General features: G+C 35.6%; 1 protein-coding gene across 3 annotated transcripts in view; it reads left to right on the top strand.

Moving 5' to 3' along the window:
* The window catches only part of schlank (ceramide synthase schlank), a 211,362-nt gene that overhangs the window by 39,099 nt on the left and 152,170 nt on the right, over positions 1-20,093 (top strand). For all 3 annotated transcript variants that reach the window (XM_090402722.1, XM_090402723.1, XM_090402724.1), the window contains exon 4: positions 2,756-2,813. In XM_090402722.1, coding sequence (XP_090258848.1) covers positions 2,756-2,813 — 58 coding nt within the window. The remainder of the gene's footprint in view (positions 1-2,755; positions 2,814-20,093) is intronic.

The raw sequence follows: 20,093 nt of genomic DNA on the forward strand, positions 1-20,093 counted from the left end.
AAGTTAATATAAAAAAAAGTCAGGATATCAGCTCGCAAAATGACATTCTCACAGATCTTTGGTAAATTCATGCAACCATACTTATTGAGGTTGAGAAAGTGCTTCATAGCTGATTCTGAAAATAGTCTCTCAGACCTATAACATCTTCTATGTAATACAATGTTTTCCTCTATCTAATCCTATGTGAAGGGGTATTCAGAGCATGGTCTGCCAATCCTGATTTGATATACAGATGATCTATAATAAGTTTAGTTTAGTTTAATCCTTTATCCAAGTGTGAGCAAACAAAGTTTGCGCCTGAAAGTATCTTCAAGACTGGGGTAAGGTAGTCTCCAGACTACCTTACCCCACCCTACCTAGACTCTCTCCAGACTCTCCACCTTTGCAACGAGTTGCCTGGTGTTGCACTACCTTACCCCAGTCTTGAAGATACTTTCATGCGCAAACTTTGTTTGCTCACACTTGGATAAAGGATTAAACTAAACTTATTATAGTCTAACCAAGTGAAAAATAAACTCTCAACATCTTTCTCTGAATCCGGAGTAATTTAATAATAAGGTTGCACACCCTTTGGCAGCTCCTATAGGTTAAGATGACCTCTCATTGCTTCTGCCTTTGTATCTCCACTACTGGGCCTGGCTTTCACTGACGAGACCTCAATAAAGGTTGAAACCTGTATGGGTAGTGGCCCTTGCCTTAATGCATAGCATTACACATATTCGCAAGGATGTGCTTTGCATTATGGGAGATACTGAGATAGGAGTGATGAGACTTTCTCCACCTTTGCAACGAGTTGCCTGGTGTTGCACTACCTTATCCCAGTCTTGAAGATACTTTCAGGCGCAAACTTTGTTTGCTCACACTTGGATAAAGGATTAAACTAAACTTATTATAGTCTAACCAAGTGAAAAATAAACTCTCAACATACAGATGATCTATATGGCAAGGACATTAGTTCTGTTTTCAGTTACGATTTGAATTGTTTTCCACAAGTACTTAGTTCAGTGTTGTGTTCCTGTCACTGTTATCATTGTGCTCTGATGATGCTGGACCAGTGAATTATTAGTGAGTTTAATAAAGGTGTTTTTTCCTCTCTTGGTTTGTACATTCATAATAATGCTTCATGCATTATTATGAATGTTCAAACTGGTTCTTTTTGCAAATGATAATGAATGTCAGTTTCTAAGAACATGGTTATGCATTTTGGACTGAGGATGTTGCAGGCAGACATTATGTTAATGATTTTTACTACACTTGGTCAGTGAGGTTAGAGATGTAATGGAAAATAGTTAAAATTTAATCAGTGTTGAAGAGAACTAACTTGTATAAGACCACATATTGAATACTCTGCTCAGATATAATCACTTGGGTTCAGAGGAGATAATTGCAAAGATATGAGGTGTGATCAAAAAAGTACAGTGAATGTAGTCACTGTGTTTGATCTATCAGAGGGAGAGCTAAGTTGAGAGGAATCACATGATCTTGTATTCATCTGTCAGTCGTGATATTTTTCAAGTTGATTGGTTCACTTGCTTAGTTGTACATACAGTTTTTGTGTACCTGTGTTTTGCATTATTGTTGCAAAATTGGAAAGTAGTGATTGTGTGACTTCAGATCCAAACTTTTTCCATAATGCCATAACAAGAGACAAATCTCAGGTGCAGTTATGATCTTGAGACCAAGATTCAGAATTCACAGCAGGAAAACATCCAGTCACATTGGCCAAAGAATGCACAACAATCGAAATCCAATGTCAGAGTCTACTGTCTTTTTCAGTGGCAGGCAGAGTTTGTATCTAGAGGTGCTATAGTGAACTCTTATAAAGGAGTACTGGAATGTTTTGCAGAAATGTGCATCAAAGAAAAGCACAGAGGTGAGCAAATGGTTTTTCATGACAACTCTCTGTGCCACACATTTCTTCTTATTCAATAGTTCTCGTCAGACAGAAAAAATTGTTGTGTGCCCACATCTGTCATATTGACATGATTTGACACCCTGTGACTTCTGGCTCTTTCCTAAGTTGAAATCAATGAGGAAGGAAAATATTTTGCATCAGTAAAAAGAAATTGAAATAGCCATGACAATGCACCCAAAAGAACTAAAGAAAGATGACTTTTCCAGTACTGTTTCAAAAAGTGGCTGGAACGTTGGGACAAGTGTGTGTGTGTGACAAGCCAAGGAGACTACTTTGAATGAAATTAATTTATATTTAGGTTAATAAACTTTTTTGAATTCTAACATTCACTGTACTCTTTGGTCACACAGACACCTCATAGCAGAGGGTAACCCAGATATCTGACCTTTGAATTTTGCATGTGAGAACAGACTAAAGGAATGTGGTCTTAGTTTGAGTAAGAAATGGAAGAGAGGAGATATGATAGAAACATACGAATTGGAAAGTGGATCTCATACTTTAAACAGCTGAGCTTGTGCAGCTCTTAATGTGAGAACAGAGTTATTAAGTGTGGATGTGGTTAGGAAGTATGTGAGGTACAGGTTCTTGTCATGGCATGCGATGCATTTGTGCATGAATGTGTATGAAATGGGCTATCAGTGGATGTTGGGAGTGCATCTTTGGTGAATTTTTTCAAAGAAAGATATGATAGGTATTTTGGCATTATACTACCTGGAAAAAGCCCTCCCTTGATTAGTTCTTGACTTCTTGGAAGAGCCTGAATAGTAGTTATAATAATAAAAAATAAGTCAAAATTGTGCATGTGTTTATATACATTTAATAGTATTGTTTTGGTTTCAGATGGAGGTTTACATTTTACTGTAGTGCATTTGCATATGGCTTATATACTCTGTCTGATGTAAGTATCTAAGTATCATTGTCATTATTAAGATAATAATTTTAACATAGAAAAGAAACTTTTGAGTGAGCAAAACATTTTATAGTATAGTGATTTTATGATTAACAAGTTCCTGGATAATGGGGAAAGGTGCTTTTAAATCAGACAAATCCATTTAAAATAAGTTGTCCTAATTTGTTTTGGTTTGGAGGATTCATTAAATAATGTAAAAAAAGTTCATTTATATTGTTTTAAGATTATGTTTGATATAAACAGAATTCCATGCTCCAAATTGATACATAGTGAACTCAAGATACAATGTATCCCTTTGGAGCTTGCATGTTTTACTCATAGCAATATACACACACACACACACACACATACACACAGTGGAACCTCGGTTGTTGAACTTAATTCGTTCCCGAAGGCTGTTCGGAAACCGAAACTATTTTCCCATAAGAATTAATGTAAAATGGATTAATCCCTTCCCGAACCCCAGATAATTGTTTATTTAAACCATTACAACAGTACTTCATGCATAAGATCGTATACAAACATAATGAAAATGCATAAAATCTTACAAAAAGAATAAACACAATAAATAGATAAAATAAAAATTTAACTTCACTTTAACTATACATACAGAGGAGAGTTGATGACATGAGTGGAAGGAGGTGAGTAAGGGGAGTGCCCTTCCATAAAAACATTATTTATTTTTTATTTTATTTATTTATTTATTTTTGAGTATTGTGCATTATCGTTGATTTCGCCATACCTCAAACTGCATAGCAAGATTCGAGACACGAACACCGATTTCATGTTTGGATATGATTTATTTTTTCATTTCTATCGTGGTTCTAACAACTTTTCTTTCTGCTTTGCTGCTATCCCTATTCTTCTGCAGTCCCATGGTGGCTTAATTAATAATAATTTATGAAAAAAAACAATAAAACAGAAAGAAAACTCACTGCAAATTCGAGCAGGCATCTGCACTGAACAAAGGCTGACGCTTTCCCGCTTTACAGCTCAGCACGTATAGTGGACCAAAATTCTGTTCGGAAACTGAATTGTTCGAGAACAGAGACGTTCGACAACCGATGTTCCACTGTATATATATAATTTTTTTTTTTTTTTTTACTTTGTATATTTATTGCATTTTTTATTTTATACTAAATACCAACTAGATACAGTGGTTAAAAATAAAGAAAACCTACTAATAACATTTTATTATCAAAAATATCCAGTTTCCTTTTGAATATTTTCTTCTTTCCAACAAGATAAGCATATTAGGCTGCTTATCAGATCATCATATTTTACATCAAATGTTTCATAAATTCATGTTTAATTTTTTTGTATCAGCAAAACATGAAAACATCAACTTATGAGACATGAAAAGAAGAAGATAGCTGCATATCTTGTTTAAGAATATGACAATTCACATTTTTTTTTCATCTCTAAAACAATGCTTTGATCTATGAGCTGTCCTTTGCTCACCCTACAGAAAAGAAATAATGCCCTTATTTTATAAAAACACAGGTATGTGTGTTTATATATATAGTACAGAATATAAGAACCCTTTATAAGGGACTCCAAGTGAAGGTTGATCTTTTACAAGAGGTAGAGGGATTTCTTTGAAACTCAGGATTTACTTCCTGTAAATTAGCCAGAGAATGCATAGACTGTGCAGATACGATTAATAGTCCTATCATGGCATTAGTTGGATTTATACAATGCCAAGTTACCTAACTATGACAAGTTATTGATCCTAATTATTATGAATACTGTGGCTGACACAGGAACCCTGAAACAGGACTTCTTGTGTGCTCACATGTGTAAATCAGGAATCCTATTAATAGATGCTTTTGCTTTTGTAATCACTGTCCTATTAAATTAATATAAGTAACTTCATTTAGTATAAGCATATAGTAATCTCCTAGTGGTGGTGTTGTGTTTACAGAATGGATGAATTTGTAATAGCACACACAACTGAAGTGCCGGCCTGTTTGGCTGAGTTGTTAGTGTATCCACTCTCCAGCCAAAAGGCTGCATGTTCGAATCCTGCCATGGGCATGGATGTTTATGATTGTCTGTGAAAATACAAGTGGTGGTGGGCAGTTCTCTGTAGTTGGTGGATTGAGTGACAGAGAGCTGTAGAGCAGGTGCTCTCCCTTGATAAGTCTTTGGACTCCCTGGAGGTGTCACATAATAATAATTAGCAGAATCTGCTACCATCATGTGATACTTGTAGAAATTTTGTCACTTGATTAGAAAGTAAATTATACTAGGCAAGAAATTAAATTATTGTTTTTATCCTTTACCCATGCATGAGAAAATGAAGATAGTTCAACTGTAAAAGCACTTGAAGTATCTTTATGACTATAGTACTGTATAGTACTGTACGCACATCTGAAAAGAAGTGTGATGTGCATTATGGGATACTGAGGTAATTGATGTGAAGTCAACAATTCTATATACAAATAGCCCAGTCTTAATGATATTTCATGTACAAACTTTGTTTATTCAAAGTAAACTTATTAAAAGATTAAAAATGACTAATATCTTGTCTAGCATAATTTATTTGTGATAATTAACAAGGGAATCTAATACTTGGCAGCTATAGAAGTAAGAATTTACTTATTGACAGCCACAAAGCTGTCTCTGCTCAGGTGTGCCTTACAGTTGATTGATTAATCATATGACATAGCTACCATATGAAATAAGCATATAATTAAAATTATGTGAATTTATGTGATGCACAATTGCTCTGAAATCAAAAACTTTTGTTCAAGATGCATGCAATGATCCTAATATATATTGCATCTATCTTGAACCTCAAACACCGTAAGAGAAAGTTTTATATAGTTTTGGACTATTTCCAAAATTGATATTAAGAGATTATTCCATGAATTGTGTTTACTCAGTCATACCTTGTAATTTATATATTTAATCATAAATAATTCATTTACATAACCATGCATTCACTGGGAATTAGGTGACAACAATAAAACCTTCTACATATTGCATTAGGAGAGTGATAGTGTTATTCAAGTTTAAATCATATCATATCACATTGATTGAAAGTTGATATAGCTGGTATGACTATTCTTTTGGTTATATAGCATGATTACTTCACCTGAAAATTGCAAGTGACCTTAATCATTTGTTTTTGTGGGTCATTGTTTGTTGCAGAATCAAATGAACTATTATCGGTTTTTTTTTTTTTTTTTTTTTTTTTTTTTTTTTTTTTTTTTTTTTTAAGAATATAATTGCTTGTAATAACCTTGCCATCTGCTTTTTAAATTCTTCCACTCTCGATCTCTTTGTTAGACATTCTGATTTTCAAATCATTTCCTCTGTTTTAATGAATAATTAAGTTTAATTTGAATGTGCACTGAAAGGTAAATACGAGAGGCCAGTGTTGATGGATTGATTATCCTGGCTTATTCCTGGTTATTGCAACTTATTAAATGTAAGAAGGAACATTTGGCATATTGTGAGTGCCCAAGCATTTATTTTGTGTGTATGATGGAGTCATTAGCAGACTATCTGGTATGTAAAGAGGCTGTGCTGTAATAACTCATCAAAAATGATGTTATTTCTTGTGTCAGTTCATTCTTATTTTTGTGAATGGTTTTCATAATACATCAGGCATTCATCCAACATTACACCTAAATACAGACCTTAATGTTTAATTGCATAGTTTTCATGAATTTACTTAAACTCATCAAAACAGTTAGTGATAATACTTCTTCTATAAGTGCTAAGTGATGCACAGTGAGTTTTTAAATTAACATCCAATTCCACTTAAATGAACTTGTGTAGTATTGAAATCAAAACATTCTCAGTATGAAAATAGCTAATACTCTTTTCATTATCATCAAATTCCTGACGTATTTTTAAAGTGTACAGAATATTATGTTAGTACTATATAAAAAAGTTACATCATCACTAACTTCCTATTGACAATTTTTCTCCAAAAATTTCCTCTGTTAACTGTCAATTATCCAATGTTTTCAGATTATATATTTCTGTCTTCTAAGGCACTTTTTACTGTATTAATCCAGTCAGATCTCTGTCTTCCTCTGGGGCTTTTTACTGCCATCCTTGGAAATAACAGTTTTTTTTTTTTTGCTAATTTTTTCTAACCCATTCTGTTTGAGTAACCATATTAGCTGAAATCATTCCTGAATGCTGACAATCTCAAGTTCTGTCCTGTCTCCATTTTTAAATTGATACTGCTATTGATGCCATCTCTTCACTCTCCTAATCTTTCTCAGAATTCTCATATTTGTGGTCTCCATTCCTTGATCAGTTGTTTTATTTCTACCCCATCTCTCAGATCTAAAATTAAAATTGGTTTGAAATCTGTCTTGTACACAGCTGGTTTAGTTTTCGACTGATTTCTCTCTTATTCAATATAAACATGTTAAGTTGTTTTCCTATCCAGCCTTGCTAATGCTGTTGGTTATTTCCATATTTAATTTGCACATCTTTACTAAAAATTGTGCCTAAATAGTTGGAATGTGTTACGTGTTGTATAGGTTCTCTATTCAGGATGCAGTTAATGTTTTCAGTGTTTCTTTCTATTTTCATTGTGTTTTTATTTTATTGCCAACTTTCATATTGAATTCATTATAGAAGTTATTCAATTTAGTCATGGAATCCTGTAGACTTGTACTAGATTTCTTAATAAGTATAACATCATCTGCATAAAGTAAAGAGCTGAGATTAACATCTCCAAATTTGATAATCATCAGGTTCAATACCAGCTTACTTCATAATGCAATCCATACAGATGATGAATAACAGTGGAGATAATGTACATCCTTTCTCACACATGGTTTAACATCAAACCGTCTTTCTCTACTTCCTCCAATTCTAATTGCTGATGTACCACTGAAATATAGACTAACTATTGCTTGATCTTGTATCTTATTTACACCATGTCTGTAGCATTTTGAACAGCTTTTTCTCTTGAGCATACGAATTCTCCAAATCTACAAAACATAATGCAGGATGATTTAAATAAGCTGGTAAAATGGGCAAAAGATAATGGATGTCATTTCAATGTGGAAAAGTGTAAAGTCATGCATTTTGGGATTAAAAGATTACCAGCTGTGTACTACATTGATGGAAAGGTACTCCAAGAGATTGATGAGGCTAGGGACTTAGGGGTGTTGGTAGATAGGGAGATGAAGTTCAGAGGATACATTGCTAAGGTGTCCAAGATTGCACATAGGATTACTTGGTTGTTGAGGAACACACTGACATCCAGAGATAAAGCGGTTATTATTCCCCTTTATAAGGCATTGAAAAGTGTAAAGTCATGCATTTTGGGATTAAAAGATTACCAGCTGTGTACTACATTGATGGAAAGGTACTCCAAGAGATTGATGAGGCTAGGGACTTAGGGGTGTTGGTAGATAGGGAGATGAAGTTCAGAGGATACATTGCTAAGGTGTCCAAGATTGCACATAGGATTACTTGGTTGTTGAGGAACACACTGACATCCAGAGATAAAGAGGTTATTATTCCCCTTTATAAGGCATTGATACTTCCACATTTGGATTACTGTGCTCAGGTCTGGTCACCTGGATTCCTTGGAGATGAGGAGGCTGTGGAGAGGGTTCAGAGAAGAGTGACCAAGTTGGTGAGTGATATAAAAAATGCCCCCTACATTGATAGATTGAGAGCTTGTGGATTGCAGAGATTGGTTGATAGGCGAAGAAGAGGGGATATGATAGAAACATTTAAATTACTGAAAGGTTTTTATAGGATTGATGCAGGGGAAATGTTTCAGCTGTGTGATAGTGATGGAAGAACAAGAGGTCATCTCTGGAAATTAAAAAAGAGTGTGGTTAACAAAGGTGTCAGAACAAGGTTTTTTGCCTGGAGGGTGGTGAACGAGTGGAATTCATTGCCTGACTTAGTTGTGAGCTCTTCGTCTGTAAATGAATTCAAGAAGATATATGACAGATATTGTTTTGCTAGTTTAGGTCTCCCGCGATGAGTCTACTGACTCCATGGAGATGCCCGTAATAATAATAAATATAAGCCCTTGTTATATTTATATGATTTCTCAGCTATTTGTCTTAAAGTGAAAATCTGATCCTGACAACCTCTATTTAGTTTGTATCCAGCTTGTTCTTCTCCTAACTTCCCTCCCACAAATTTTTTTAACTGTTTCTCAAGTTTACTTGCATTGTTCTTAGTAAGATTTATGCAAGTAAACTTGAGAAACTCAGTAGGGAAATTCCTCTGTAATTTTCACGATCAATTTTATTTTCCTTTTTATAGATGGTACTATGAAACCTCTACTCCAATCATCTGAATTTCTACCCTCTCACTAGGTCTTCTGAGTTATGCAGTGTAGCCACTGTAAAACCTTACACCTCCATATTTCAGCATTTCTGGTTGAATATTATGTATTCCAGCTGCCTTCCCACATTTCAGGTAGAAAATCGTGGATTTTCTACTTCAAGTATTGATATGTATTTCTGATTGCATTCCTATTCAGTGCTTTCTACCACCATGCTGTCACTACTTGTTTCATTTAGTAATCTTTCAAGGTAATTACCTCTGACATCTAGATTTTTTTTTTTTTTTTTTTTTCTGGTTTCACGTTGCCTTTATCATCTCTGATTCCTTTTACGGTATACTCTTTCCTCCATTTCTAAGCTTTTTCAATAGCCTCCAAAATATTTTCAACCTTCCTGGTGTTTACTTTCTGCATTCTTGCCAAAGTCTCTCTATGACTTTTATTTAGCAATTTTGAACAGTGCTTCACTTTTTAATAAGCTGACTTACTTGCCAGGAACGTTTGATACACTTTCTTCTTTTTCTTCACCGCCTTCTTTAACTTTGAGTCTGCCATGGAGTTCTGATTTCTCTATCCTTGCAGATAACCTCTTGTGTGACCATAGGCACAGATGAGGCTCATTGCCCATATCACTCTACTTGATATTGCCTGCCATTCAAGAAGATTATCTCATATTTAATGAGATAATCTTAATAACATATTAATGAATTAATATGTTAATAATATATTGAGTACTATGGCTACTTCTTCTTTTCCCTGATTGTTATGGTCCAAATATAACTTCTTGTATTTGTTGCTTGGAAAGATCTCACCTATTTTTGTCTTCTTTGTTTCAGTAACACCTATTACATCAATCTGGTACTTGTCCAAATCTTCTGCTAGTACCATTTCTTTTCTGAACTTCTTATCCTGATAGTGCCAACTGTATGGTTACTTTAAGTATAACTTTACGGTTTTCACTCTGTTTCCCTGACGAAAACAACAGGGGGGGGGGCCTTGTTTAACCAGACAATGCCCCATCCAGCATGAAATTCTGTCATGTTGGACAATCATTTTACTTTATAGTTTAAGTCAGTACAATAAGAATACAGCTTAGTTGACTAAATCCCAAATTGCCAGCCCATCATCATTCATTGAGTATCAAGTAGATATCTAAGAAGGTGGGGATTGGACAGAAGTCTGATCAGTTCTCTATATTCCTTAAGCTGTGGAAGTCTCATCCTGGTTATCTAGCTTTGACTCTTAAACACCCCTTTAGATTCTTTTATAGATCTTCTGCATGTATTTATTCTAGAATTACCACAGTTATTGAAGTAAAATGGTACCATCAGAGGAACCATAACTGATTTAATGAGTCATTATTGGTTTCAGCTTTGTTTAGCATGTATTTAATGTACTTAGACATTAATGCATGGTTTAATCTTTGAAGCAAACATGGCTACTAGCAGGATCAACCAGGTTGCACTCGACGAACGAATGCAGCACAGTGTTGCCATGGTTCACTTGGTTTCCACTGCTTTGCAGTTGTGGTATATTGTCTTGCAGTGCGTCACATAACTTAACATTGCAGATATCTCTGCAGGACACTGACCTGCAGAGATAAGAGGGTTATCATTCCGTTGTATAAGTCTCTGATCAGACCACACTTGGACTATTGTTCTCAGATTTGGTTCCCAGGATTTGAAGGGGATAAATTAACTGTGGAAAGGATACAAAGACGGATGACAAAGATGGTTTCAGGACTGTACAAGCATAGTTATGAGGATCGGCTGAGGAAATGTGGACTGCAGAGTTTGGTGGATAGAAGGAGGAGAGGTGATATGATTGAGACTTTTAAACTGTTGAGAGGTGGTTACAGGGTTGACACTGGGGAGTTCTTTCGCTTGGTTGAACAGCGGGAAGGAGTGATGACAAGAGGCCATCCCTGGAAGTTACGAAAGGAAACTGTGAGCAAGAGGGTAAGGAGTGGTTTCTTTGTGTGGAGGGTGGTTGAACTGTGGAATCTCGCTCCCACCACTCCATCAGGCAATGTGGAATGCATTGCCTGATGGAGTGGTGGGAGCGAGAACGGTCAATGAGTTTAAGGAGTGGTATGATAGACTTTGTGTTTCTTAGAGGGGGGACCTCCCCCTCAATGAGTCTTGACAGACTTTATGTTCTTAGGAAGGACCTCCCACGATGAGTATTTTGACTCCATGGAGGCCTGAATAATAATAATAATCTACATCTGACCTCGTATTAAGGAATGTTTTTATAATAAATTTAGTTTAATCCTTTATCCAAGTGTGAGCAAACAAAGTTTGTGCCTGAAAATATCTTCAGGACTGTAGCAAGGTGGTGCAACTGTTAGCAACTCGGAGCGAAGGTAGACCAAGCTCTCATCACTCCTTGTCTCAGTATCTCCCACCATGCAAAGCACATGTCCTTGCAGACATGTGTAATGCTATGCATTGAGGTAAGGGCCACTACCCAGACCAGTTTCGACCTTTATTGAGGTCTCATCAGTGGAAGGCAGACCCAGAGGTGGTGACACTAAGGCAGAAGCAATAGAGAGGTTTACCTATATGAGTTGCCAACTGGTGTACCATCTTATTATTAAATTACTCTGGATTTAGAGAAAAATGTTTGAAGCTTATTTTGCACTTGGTTAGACTATAATAAATTTAGTTTAATCCTTTATTCAAGTATGAACAAACAAAGTTTGCACCTGAAAATATCTTCAGGACTGTAGCAAGGTGGTGCAACTGTTGGCAACTCGGAGCAAAGGTGGACCAAGTTCTCATCACTCCTTGTCTCAGTATCTCCCACCATGCAAAGCACATGTCCTTGCGGACATGTATAATGCTGTGCATTGAGGTAAGAGCCACTACCCAGACCGATTTCGACCTTTATTGAGGTTGCGTCAGTGGGAGGCAGACCCAGAGGTGGTGACACTAAGCCAGAAGCAATAGAGAGGTCATATTTACCTATATGACTTGCCAACAGTTGCACCACCTTGCTACAGTCCTGAAGATATTTTCAGGCACAAACTTTGTTTGCTCACACTTGGATACAGGATTAAACTAAATTTATTATAGTCTAACCAAGTGCAAAATAAACTTCCAACAATAGGAATGTTTCACCTTGACCTCAATCGATGAAGTGTATGGAAATTGACTTTGAATGAAATCTTTGACTCACTCACAGAAGCAGCAAACTTGTTGAATTGAAATGGAACTCTAGAGCCACTTGCTCTTTTTTTTTATGCACTTTAAAAAAAAAAAAAAAATCAGTTTTTGTAGTGATTTTGCAATTTTCTCGCATACTGTTTTCGAAATGATGTAAGAGCAGAATTTCATGTAACATGGGAATATGAGTATAATGTGTTGTATTATATTGCAGGCATTTACATTACAGTCATACCCCGACTTATGCGAATCCGGAGTTACGCGGTTTCATATATGTACCTATTCATGTCCTGCTTTACGCCTCACCACGAGTCATATCTTTCCGGCGCCATCTGCATTTGCCAGTGTCACACATGCTGTGAACAAGCACTGACATGTTTCGTGTGGTCTCCATTCATACACGATTTTTATAGTTTACAAACCTTGCGATTGTTTAATGTTATGTTCTTGATAAAAATTTTATCACATAAAAAATAATAATGTCGTCCAAAGGAAGCAAGTCCAATTCTTCTACAGCTAGCAAGAAAAGAAAAACATTGACTTTAGAAACAAAACTCAACATTGTTAAGGATTTTGAAGGCGGAATGAAAATTTGTGAGCTAGCAAAGAAGTTTGATCTACAGGAATCCACAGTAAGAACAATCATAAAAGAAAGGTTTACAGATTTTGGAGGACATAGATTCTAACAAGGAACGAATTGTAGCCACGAGGTAAGGAATAAAAAAATCATTAGCTTGCTACGAAGAAATTCTGCGTGACAAGAAAAAGACATTATGCCGTCAGACGAATCTATTAGATTTTATGAAACTATTGACATCGAAATAACTTTCTTTTTTTTTTATGTACAAAAAACTACAATTATGATTATATTTCTTAAAAAATATAGGTGTTTTTGTAAACCTTTGGTCCCAATTAACTAATATTTTGTATGTTTGTATGCAAAATTATACCCGAGTTACGTGAATTTGACTTGCGCATTTTTTGTTGGTCCCACCTACTGCTTAACTTTGGGGTATGACTGTATTTGTCTTCATAGGAAACTTCAAGAACCAGCAAACTGAAAAATTCTGAAGATTTATGAAGGCATATTTTTGAGGGGGGAAACTAATCAATCACTGCATAATATGATAGAAAATACAAAATCGACTCAAATACATTAAAAGATATTATGTGTGAATATGTGTTATGTGCTTCATTGGCCAAATTTATAATAGAAATATAAATTACAACTTTTACTTTATGCAAATAAGCATTATGTAATTAAATACGAATCAGTTCACGTATTTTTGAATACATTATGTATTTATAAGTACATGTTTTCTTAATTATTATTATTTCACATATTTTTTACTTTAATTCAATAACAAAGTAATAATGGTGGCAAAGCACTCTTTTCGAGAGAAGGAGTAATATGCAGTTTTGATACACAATTTTTTTTTCTTTAAATAACTCAGTTCTGAATTTTGTATAAAAATGAAACCAAATCCAATTTAAAATTAAAAACAATACCCATTAAAGTTAGTAAATATTAGCTTCCTTTCCACTTTGATTGTTTCTTGAATGGTTGCATAGGAATCGTACCATCTCTTGTCACATGGCTACATTAAAAAAAAAAAAAAAAGGCCAATAACCATTTTAAATGTTAATGAGCATAAGAACATCAGATAGATTAGAAATTATGAATATATAAATTATAAATATATACTATATAACACGATATAACTGTGGTTGTGGTCAAGGTGTTGGAGAGATTGGTTGAAGAATAAAATACAGGATTGGGTTGGTAGATATAGCATTCTTTATAATAGTCAGCATAGATTTGTAATGGATAGGTCATGTTTTATCAATTTACTTGTATTTTATGATAGGGTAGCAGGTGTGTTAGTTCTTGGACTTTGCAAAAGCATTTGATAGATTATCACATGATAAAGATAGTACAAGCAGACATTCAAAAATCCGGCCATCAATAATCCGGTTCCTTCAGATCTCCGGCATGGATTTCGGAGCGCACATTTTCAAATTTACCGCGTTGGCACGCCAGTGTTTTCTGTTTATGTTTATGTTTTGATGTCGCTGTAGTCGATAAGCATTGGGATAACCTGCTTATTCCTTTTCATTTTATCATTTATTTGCGCTGTATAGCCCCATTATGGATTCAGCAAAGAAAAGAGGTGGCGTGAAACGTAAACATCGTGCGTTGTCAATCGCAGAGAGAGTGGAAGTGCTAAAAAACTTGATAGCGGCGTGTCTGTGCGAACCATTTGTGAAACATACGACATTGGCTCTTCAATAGTGCATGATATTAAAAAAAACTTGAACAGAAAAAAAACTGTTAAAGTTCTTTTCTGACAGTGTATCAAAAAAGCAAATGTTTGTAAGGAAGTCAATGACGGAGGGGAAAAGTTCAGAACTGGACTAAGTTCTCATAGCCTGGTTTAATTTTCATGTAAGTGAAGGTGTGGAAATTTCTGGTGATTTATTAATGGAACAAGCCAAAATGTTTCATGAAAAGCTGGGATTGCAACACAAGTGTGAATATTCAGAAGGTTGGCTGCATCGTTTCAAGTCGCAACATGTCTTATGGTTTCGTGCAGTGTGTGGGGAAAAACATTCAGCAGACAAAGATGCAGCTAATGCGTATGTGGATGAATTTGCAAAGTTAGTTAGTGATGAACATTTAAGTCCTGAACAAGTGTACAATGCTGACGAGACCGCCTTGTTTTGGAGATGTACACCAAATAGAACTCTAACAACTGAGGATGCAAAATCGCCATCGGGGTTTAAAGCTTTGAAGGATCGCGTCACGGTAATGTGCTGCTCTAATGCTGCGGGTACCCATAGATGTAAGTTGCTCGTTATCGGAAAAAGTTTACATCTGAGGGCCTTCAAGAGTATGACACAGTTTCCTGTCCATCACCGTGCCAACAAGAAGGGGTGGGTTACCACTGATATTAAATTGGATTGGTTTCAAAACTGTTTTGTTCCTGAGGCTCTAGGGCTCAGTGTAACTCGGTTGGATTAGACCCTAATTGCAAGATACTTCTTATTTTAGACAATTGTTCGGCACATCCAAAAGCCTGTCTTCTAGTGAAAGATATTGTTTTTGTTATTGATTTAGTGAAAGATAATGTTTTTGTTGTCTACTTCCCACCCAATTGCACATCACTAATTCAACCACAGGACAATGGTATTATATGTTCTATGAAGTGTAAGTATCGATCCCTGTTAATGAGGCACCTAGTGAGTTCAGTTAATTCAGGCATCCCAGTACAAAGTTCATAAAAGAATTCAACATTAAGGATGCAGTGTACTGTGCTGCCGATGCGTGGAACTCTGTGAAAACATCAACACTGAAGAATGGATGGCATAAATTGTTTAATGTTTAATGTTTACTTCTAATGAAGACACTGAAAATAATATAGCAGGGTTTAGGGTTCCCAAAGAAAAGTAGCTTATACAGGAACTTCTTGCTTATGTTCAAGATATAACTAATCCTGATGCCAAGGAGCTTTCATCAAGGATAAATGAAGATGTTTTAACAGAATGGATGAATGTCGATAATGTGCCTACAGTTCATCATTACACTGATTCTGAAATTGTAGATATGGTTAAAAGTCTGGAGAGAAATGCCTCTACATGCAGGTAGTGATGAAGATGAAAGCAGTGACGAAAATGATGAAGATGTGAGAGAAAGAATCTCTTTTGACAGGTTAATTACGTTGACAACTGAACTGCTGGCTGGACTAGAGCAACGAAGTTTTGTAAGTGAACAAGAAATCATGAATGTTTACTTGCTCCGAGATAAACTTATTAGAGAAAGACTCAAATACATGAAGCAGCAGACACTGCATGATATATTCAAGAAAATAGCAGGGAAGCAGGAAGAAACAGCAGTGGTGTCCACACTTGATAATCTGCTGCCATTAACTTCAAGTCAACCAGATGTGCTGTCACCACCATCAACATTTTATTAATTAAAGTTCTGAGGAACTATTTTATTCAGTTGAACTAAAATTCTGTAGAACCGTTATATTTAGTTGGTGAACATTAAAATTTCATAAGTTTTTCATTTAGTGTTTAATTTTCTTTCTTTAAAGGACTGTACAGGTAGTCATTTTCTGTTAAAAATATACATCATATATAACCATCCGAAATCCGGCACCCTTCAGGTCCAGAGGTTGCTGGATTTTTGAATACCTATGTGTATATCATATTTGATAGATAGTATATTGGTTAGATGGATCAGAGATTGGCTCTCTGGACGATACCAGTAGGTGTATTTAGTTATCGTATGACATATACACATAGTTAAAAGGAAATAAAATAAAATACATATGAATATAGATAAGATACAATATATAAAATTACAAATAAGAAGTAAAACATAAGCAGATAAAATCATCATCATCATCAAATTCCTGCCATGCACCCACAAGGGGTGTACAGGATATGATAGTACTACATGAAAAAATTATATCATTACTAACTTATCTACAATTTTCCTCCAAATCAGTCTGTTACTTGTCAAGACTCCAACATTATCAGATCTTATATTTCTATCATCTAAGGCACTTTGTACTGTATCAATCCACCTATATTTTGGTCTTCCTCTGGGTTGTTTTGCTGCCAACCTGGCAGAGAACACTTGTTTTTGCTAATCTTTCCTCGCCCATTCTGTTTAGGTGACCATACCACCTGAGATTAGCTCTGCTAACGCATTCCTGGATGCTGACAATGTCAAGTTCTTTCCTAATATCCTCGTTTTTAATGATATTGCCATTGATGCCATCTGTTCACGCCTATAATCTTTCTCAGGACTCTCATATCTGCGGTCTCTAGTCTTTGGTCAAGTGTTTTACTTCTGACCCAGCTCTCAGATCCATAAGTTAAAACTGGTTTGAACACTGCCTTGTATACAGCTAATTTAGTGTTCCGACTAATTTCTCTCTTATTCCATATGAATTTATTCAATTGACTTCCCACCATACCAGCTTTGCTGATTCTGTTGTCTATTTCTATATTTAATTTACCATCTTCAGTAAAAATCGTGCCTAAGTTGCTGAAATGTTTTACTTGTTCCACAGGTTCTCCATTCACAACACAGTTGACATTTTCAACGATTCTGCCTATTTTCATTGTCTTTGTCTTTTTATTGCTGACCTTCATACCATATCTATTACAACAACTATTCAATTTAGTCAGAGAATCTTGCAGACTTGTAGCGGATTTATTTAGAAGTATAACATCATCCGCGTAAAGCAAAGAGCTGACATTAACATCTCCAATTTTGATATCATGTTTAATACCAATTTCCTTCATAATGTGATCCATATAGATAATGAATAACAGAGGGATAACGTACATCCTTGTCTCACACCAGATTTAACATTAAACCATCTTCCTGTACTTCCTTCAATTCTAACTGCTGACTTACAACTCAAATAAAGACTAAGTATTGCTTGATATAATGCCCCATTCACACCATATGACTGCAGCGCATTGAATAGCTTCTCTCTTGGCACCTTATCATATGCCTTTTCCAAATCGACAAAACTTAAATACAAATCTTTGTTATATTCCCATGCTTTCTCGACTATTTGTCGTAAAGTGAAGATCTGATCCTGACAGCCTTTGTTTGGCCTGAATCCATCTTGTTCTTCACCAAGCTTTTCTTCCACAATTCTTCCCAACCGTTTCTCAAGTATACTTGCATAGATCTTGCCAGGAACACTCAGTAGGGAAATACTTCTGTAATTCTCACATTCAGTTTTATTTCGCTTTTTATATATGGGTACTATGAGAGCTACTCCAATCATCGGGAATTCGTCCCTCTGTCCAGGCTTTCTGAACTATGCAGTGCAGCCACTGTAAGACTCTTATACCACCATACTTCAGCATTTCTGGTCGAATATCATCTACTTCAGCTGCCTTTCCACATTTCAAGCCTTTGATGGCTTTTTCTACTTCAAGTATGGATATGTATTCCTGACTGCATGCCTGGTCAGTGTTTTTTATCACTGTGCTGTCATCACTGCTTGTTTCATTTAGCAGTTTTTCAAAGTAATTACTCCATACTTAAAGGATATCTTTTTCTCCAGTTTTCATGTCACCTTTATCATCTCTAACTCCTTTTACAGCACTCTTTCCTCCATTCCTAAGCTTCTTTAACAACCTCCAGAATATTTTGCCACCTTCTTGATATTTATTTTCTATATTCTTGCCAAAGTCCTCCCATGATTTTTGTTTAGCTAGTTTTGCACAGTGTTTAGCATTCTTGCATTTGTCTCTATATTCTCTAAGAGCCCAAGCTGACTTATTTGACAGGAACTTTTGATATGCTTTCTTCTTTTCCTTCACTGTCTCTTTAACTTCCTGTGTCCACCAGGGAGTTCTGATTTTTTTATCCTTGCCGACTACCTCCCCACATCATACCTCTCTGGCAGAATCAATCAATGTTTTCTTCAGAGTTTGCCACTGAATCTCCAAGGTTTGATTCCTGTTCTCAAACTCTTTCATTTTTTCTTCAATAACCTTTGTGTATTTTAGTCTACAGTTCACATCTGAGAGCTGCTCAACTTTTATTCGCTTTAAAACTTTCTTACATGTTATTCTTTTCAATATGAAATTCGATTTTATCCTGCTCAAGACTAAATAGTGATCACTTCCAATTTCAAATCCTCTGTACACTCTGGTGTCCTGCACCAGGGAGAAAACATCACCATCAACAATAACATAGTCAATGAGACTTTTCTTATTCCTAGCCTCTTCTCTCCATGTGAATTTGTGCACATTTTTATGTTGGAACATGGTGTTAGTAATAACCATTCCATGTCCTGAGCAGAAATCCAACAGATATTTGCCATTATTATTAGCTTTGCTCTTTTCTCCAAATTTTCTCAATATAGGTATTAAATATATGACAAGCAAAAAATTTAGCCATATTTTTACATTTAGATTTTTAATTCAATTGATTGCTTCTGGGGATAAGTCAAAAATGTCCTTTAGTTCACCTGAATATGCCATTAACTCACATTCCTGAACTATATAACGAATGGTTTGGGTCTCAGCTCCACAAGGGCAGTGGGGGATTCGGAATCTTTCCCCATTTTGATAGTAAATCTCTGCATATACCATGACCTGTATGGATCCTGTTAGCAGTCTTCCATATATTCCTGAGCAGGTCAAATCCAGATGGTTTTTGAAGAATATTTATGTAGCTGCAGACGTCAGATGATACTGCTCGAGTCCACAGTGCATCCCACTTATTCATCAAGCTGGTATTTTGACTGAGAAGATTACAGGCAGTTTTAATGGCAGGTCTTCTGGATTTTAATCTATCAGATAAAGCATCTGGAATAAACTCATGTATTGGGAGATTTTGGTTATTTAGGATTCTTTTATATTCATGAAGCAGAGCTTCCTGTCATCGCAATTCTGTAGGAGAAATATGGCTCAGAATGGGGAGCCATTGTAAGGGTGTGCTTGTGATACAGCCTGTTATTAAGTGCATAGTGAGATTAAGTTGAACATCTAATTTGTTGACGTGATGGCTATTAAGCCAGACAGGGACACGATACTCAACTGCAATGTAGACCAGTCCCAAAGCGGTGCACCATAGAGTTGTTGCACTTGAGCCCCATGTAGTACCACAGAGCTTCTGAACTATATTATTTCTAGTATGTACTTTAGAAGCTATATTAATCATATATTGTTTATATGACAGAGTTCTATCCAAAGTTATCCCCAAGTATTTAGGTGTTGGATTAAATGAGATTAATGTCCCATCAATATATATCTCTGGTTTTTGATTTGCAA

Source organism: Typopeltis vanoorti, chromosome 13 (assembly GCF_054136105.1).
Source record: "Typopeltis vanoorti isolate ZY-2024b chromosome 13, IOZ_Tvanoo_1.0, whole genome shotgun sequence".
NCBI lineage: Eukaryota > Metazoa > Arthropoda > Arachnida > Uropygi > Thelyphonidae > Typopeltis > Typopeltis vanoorti.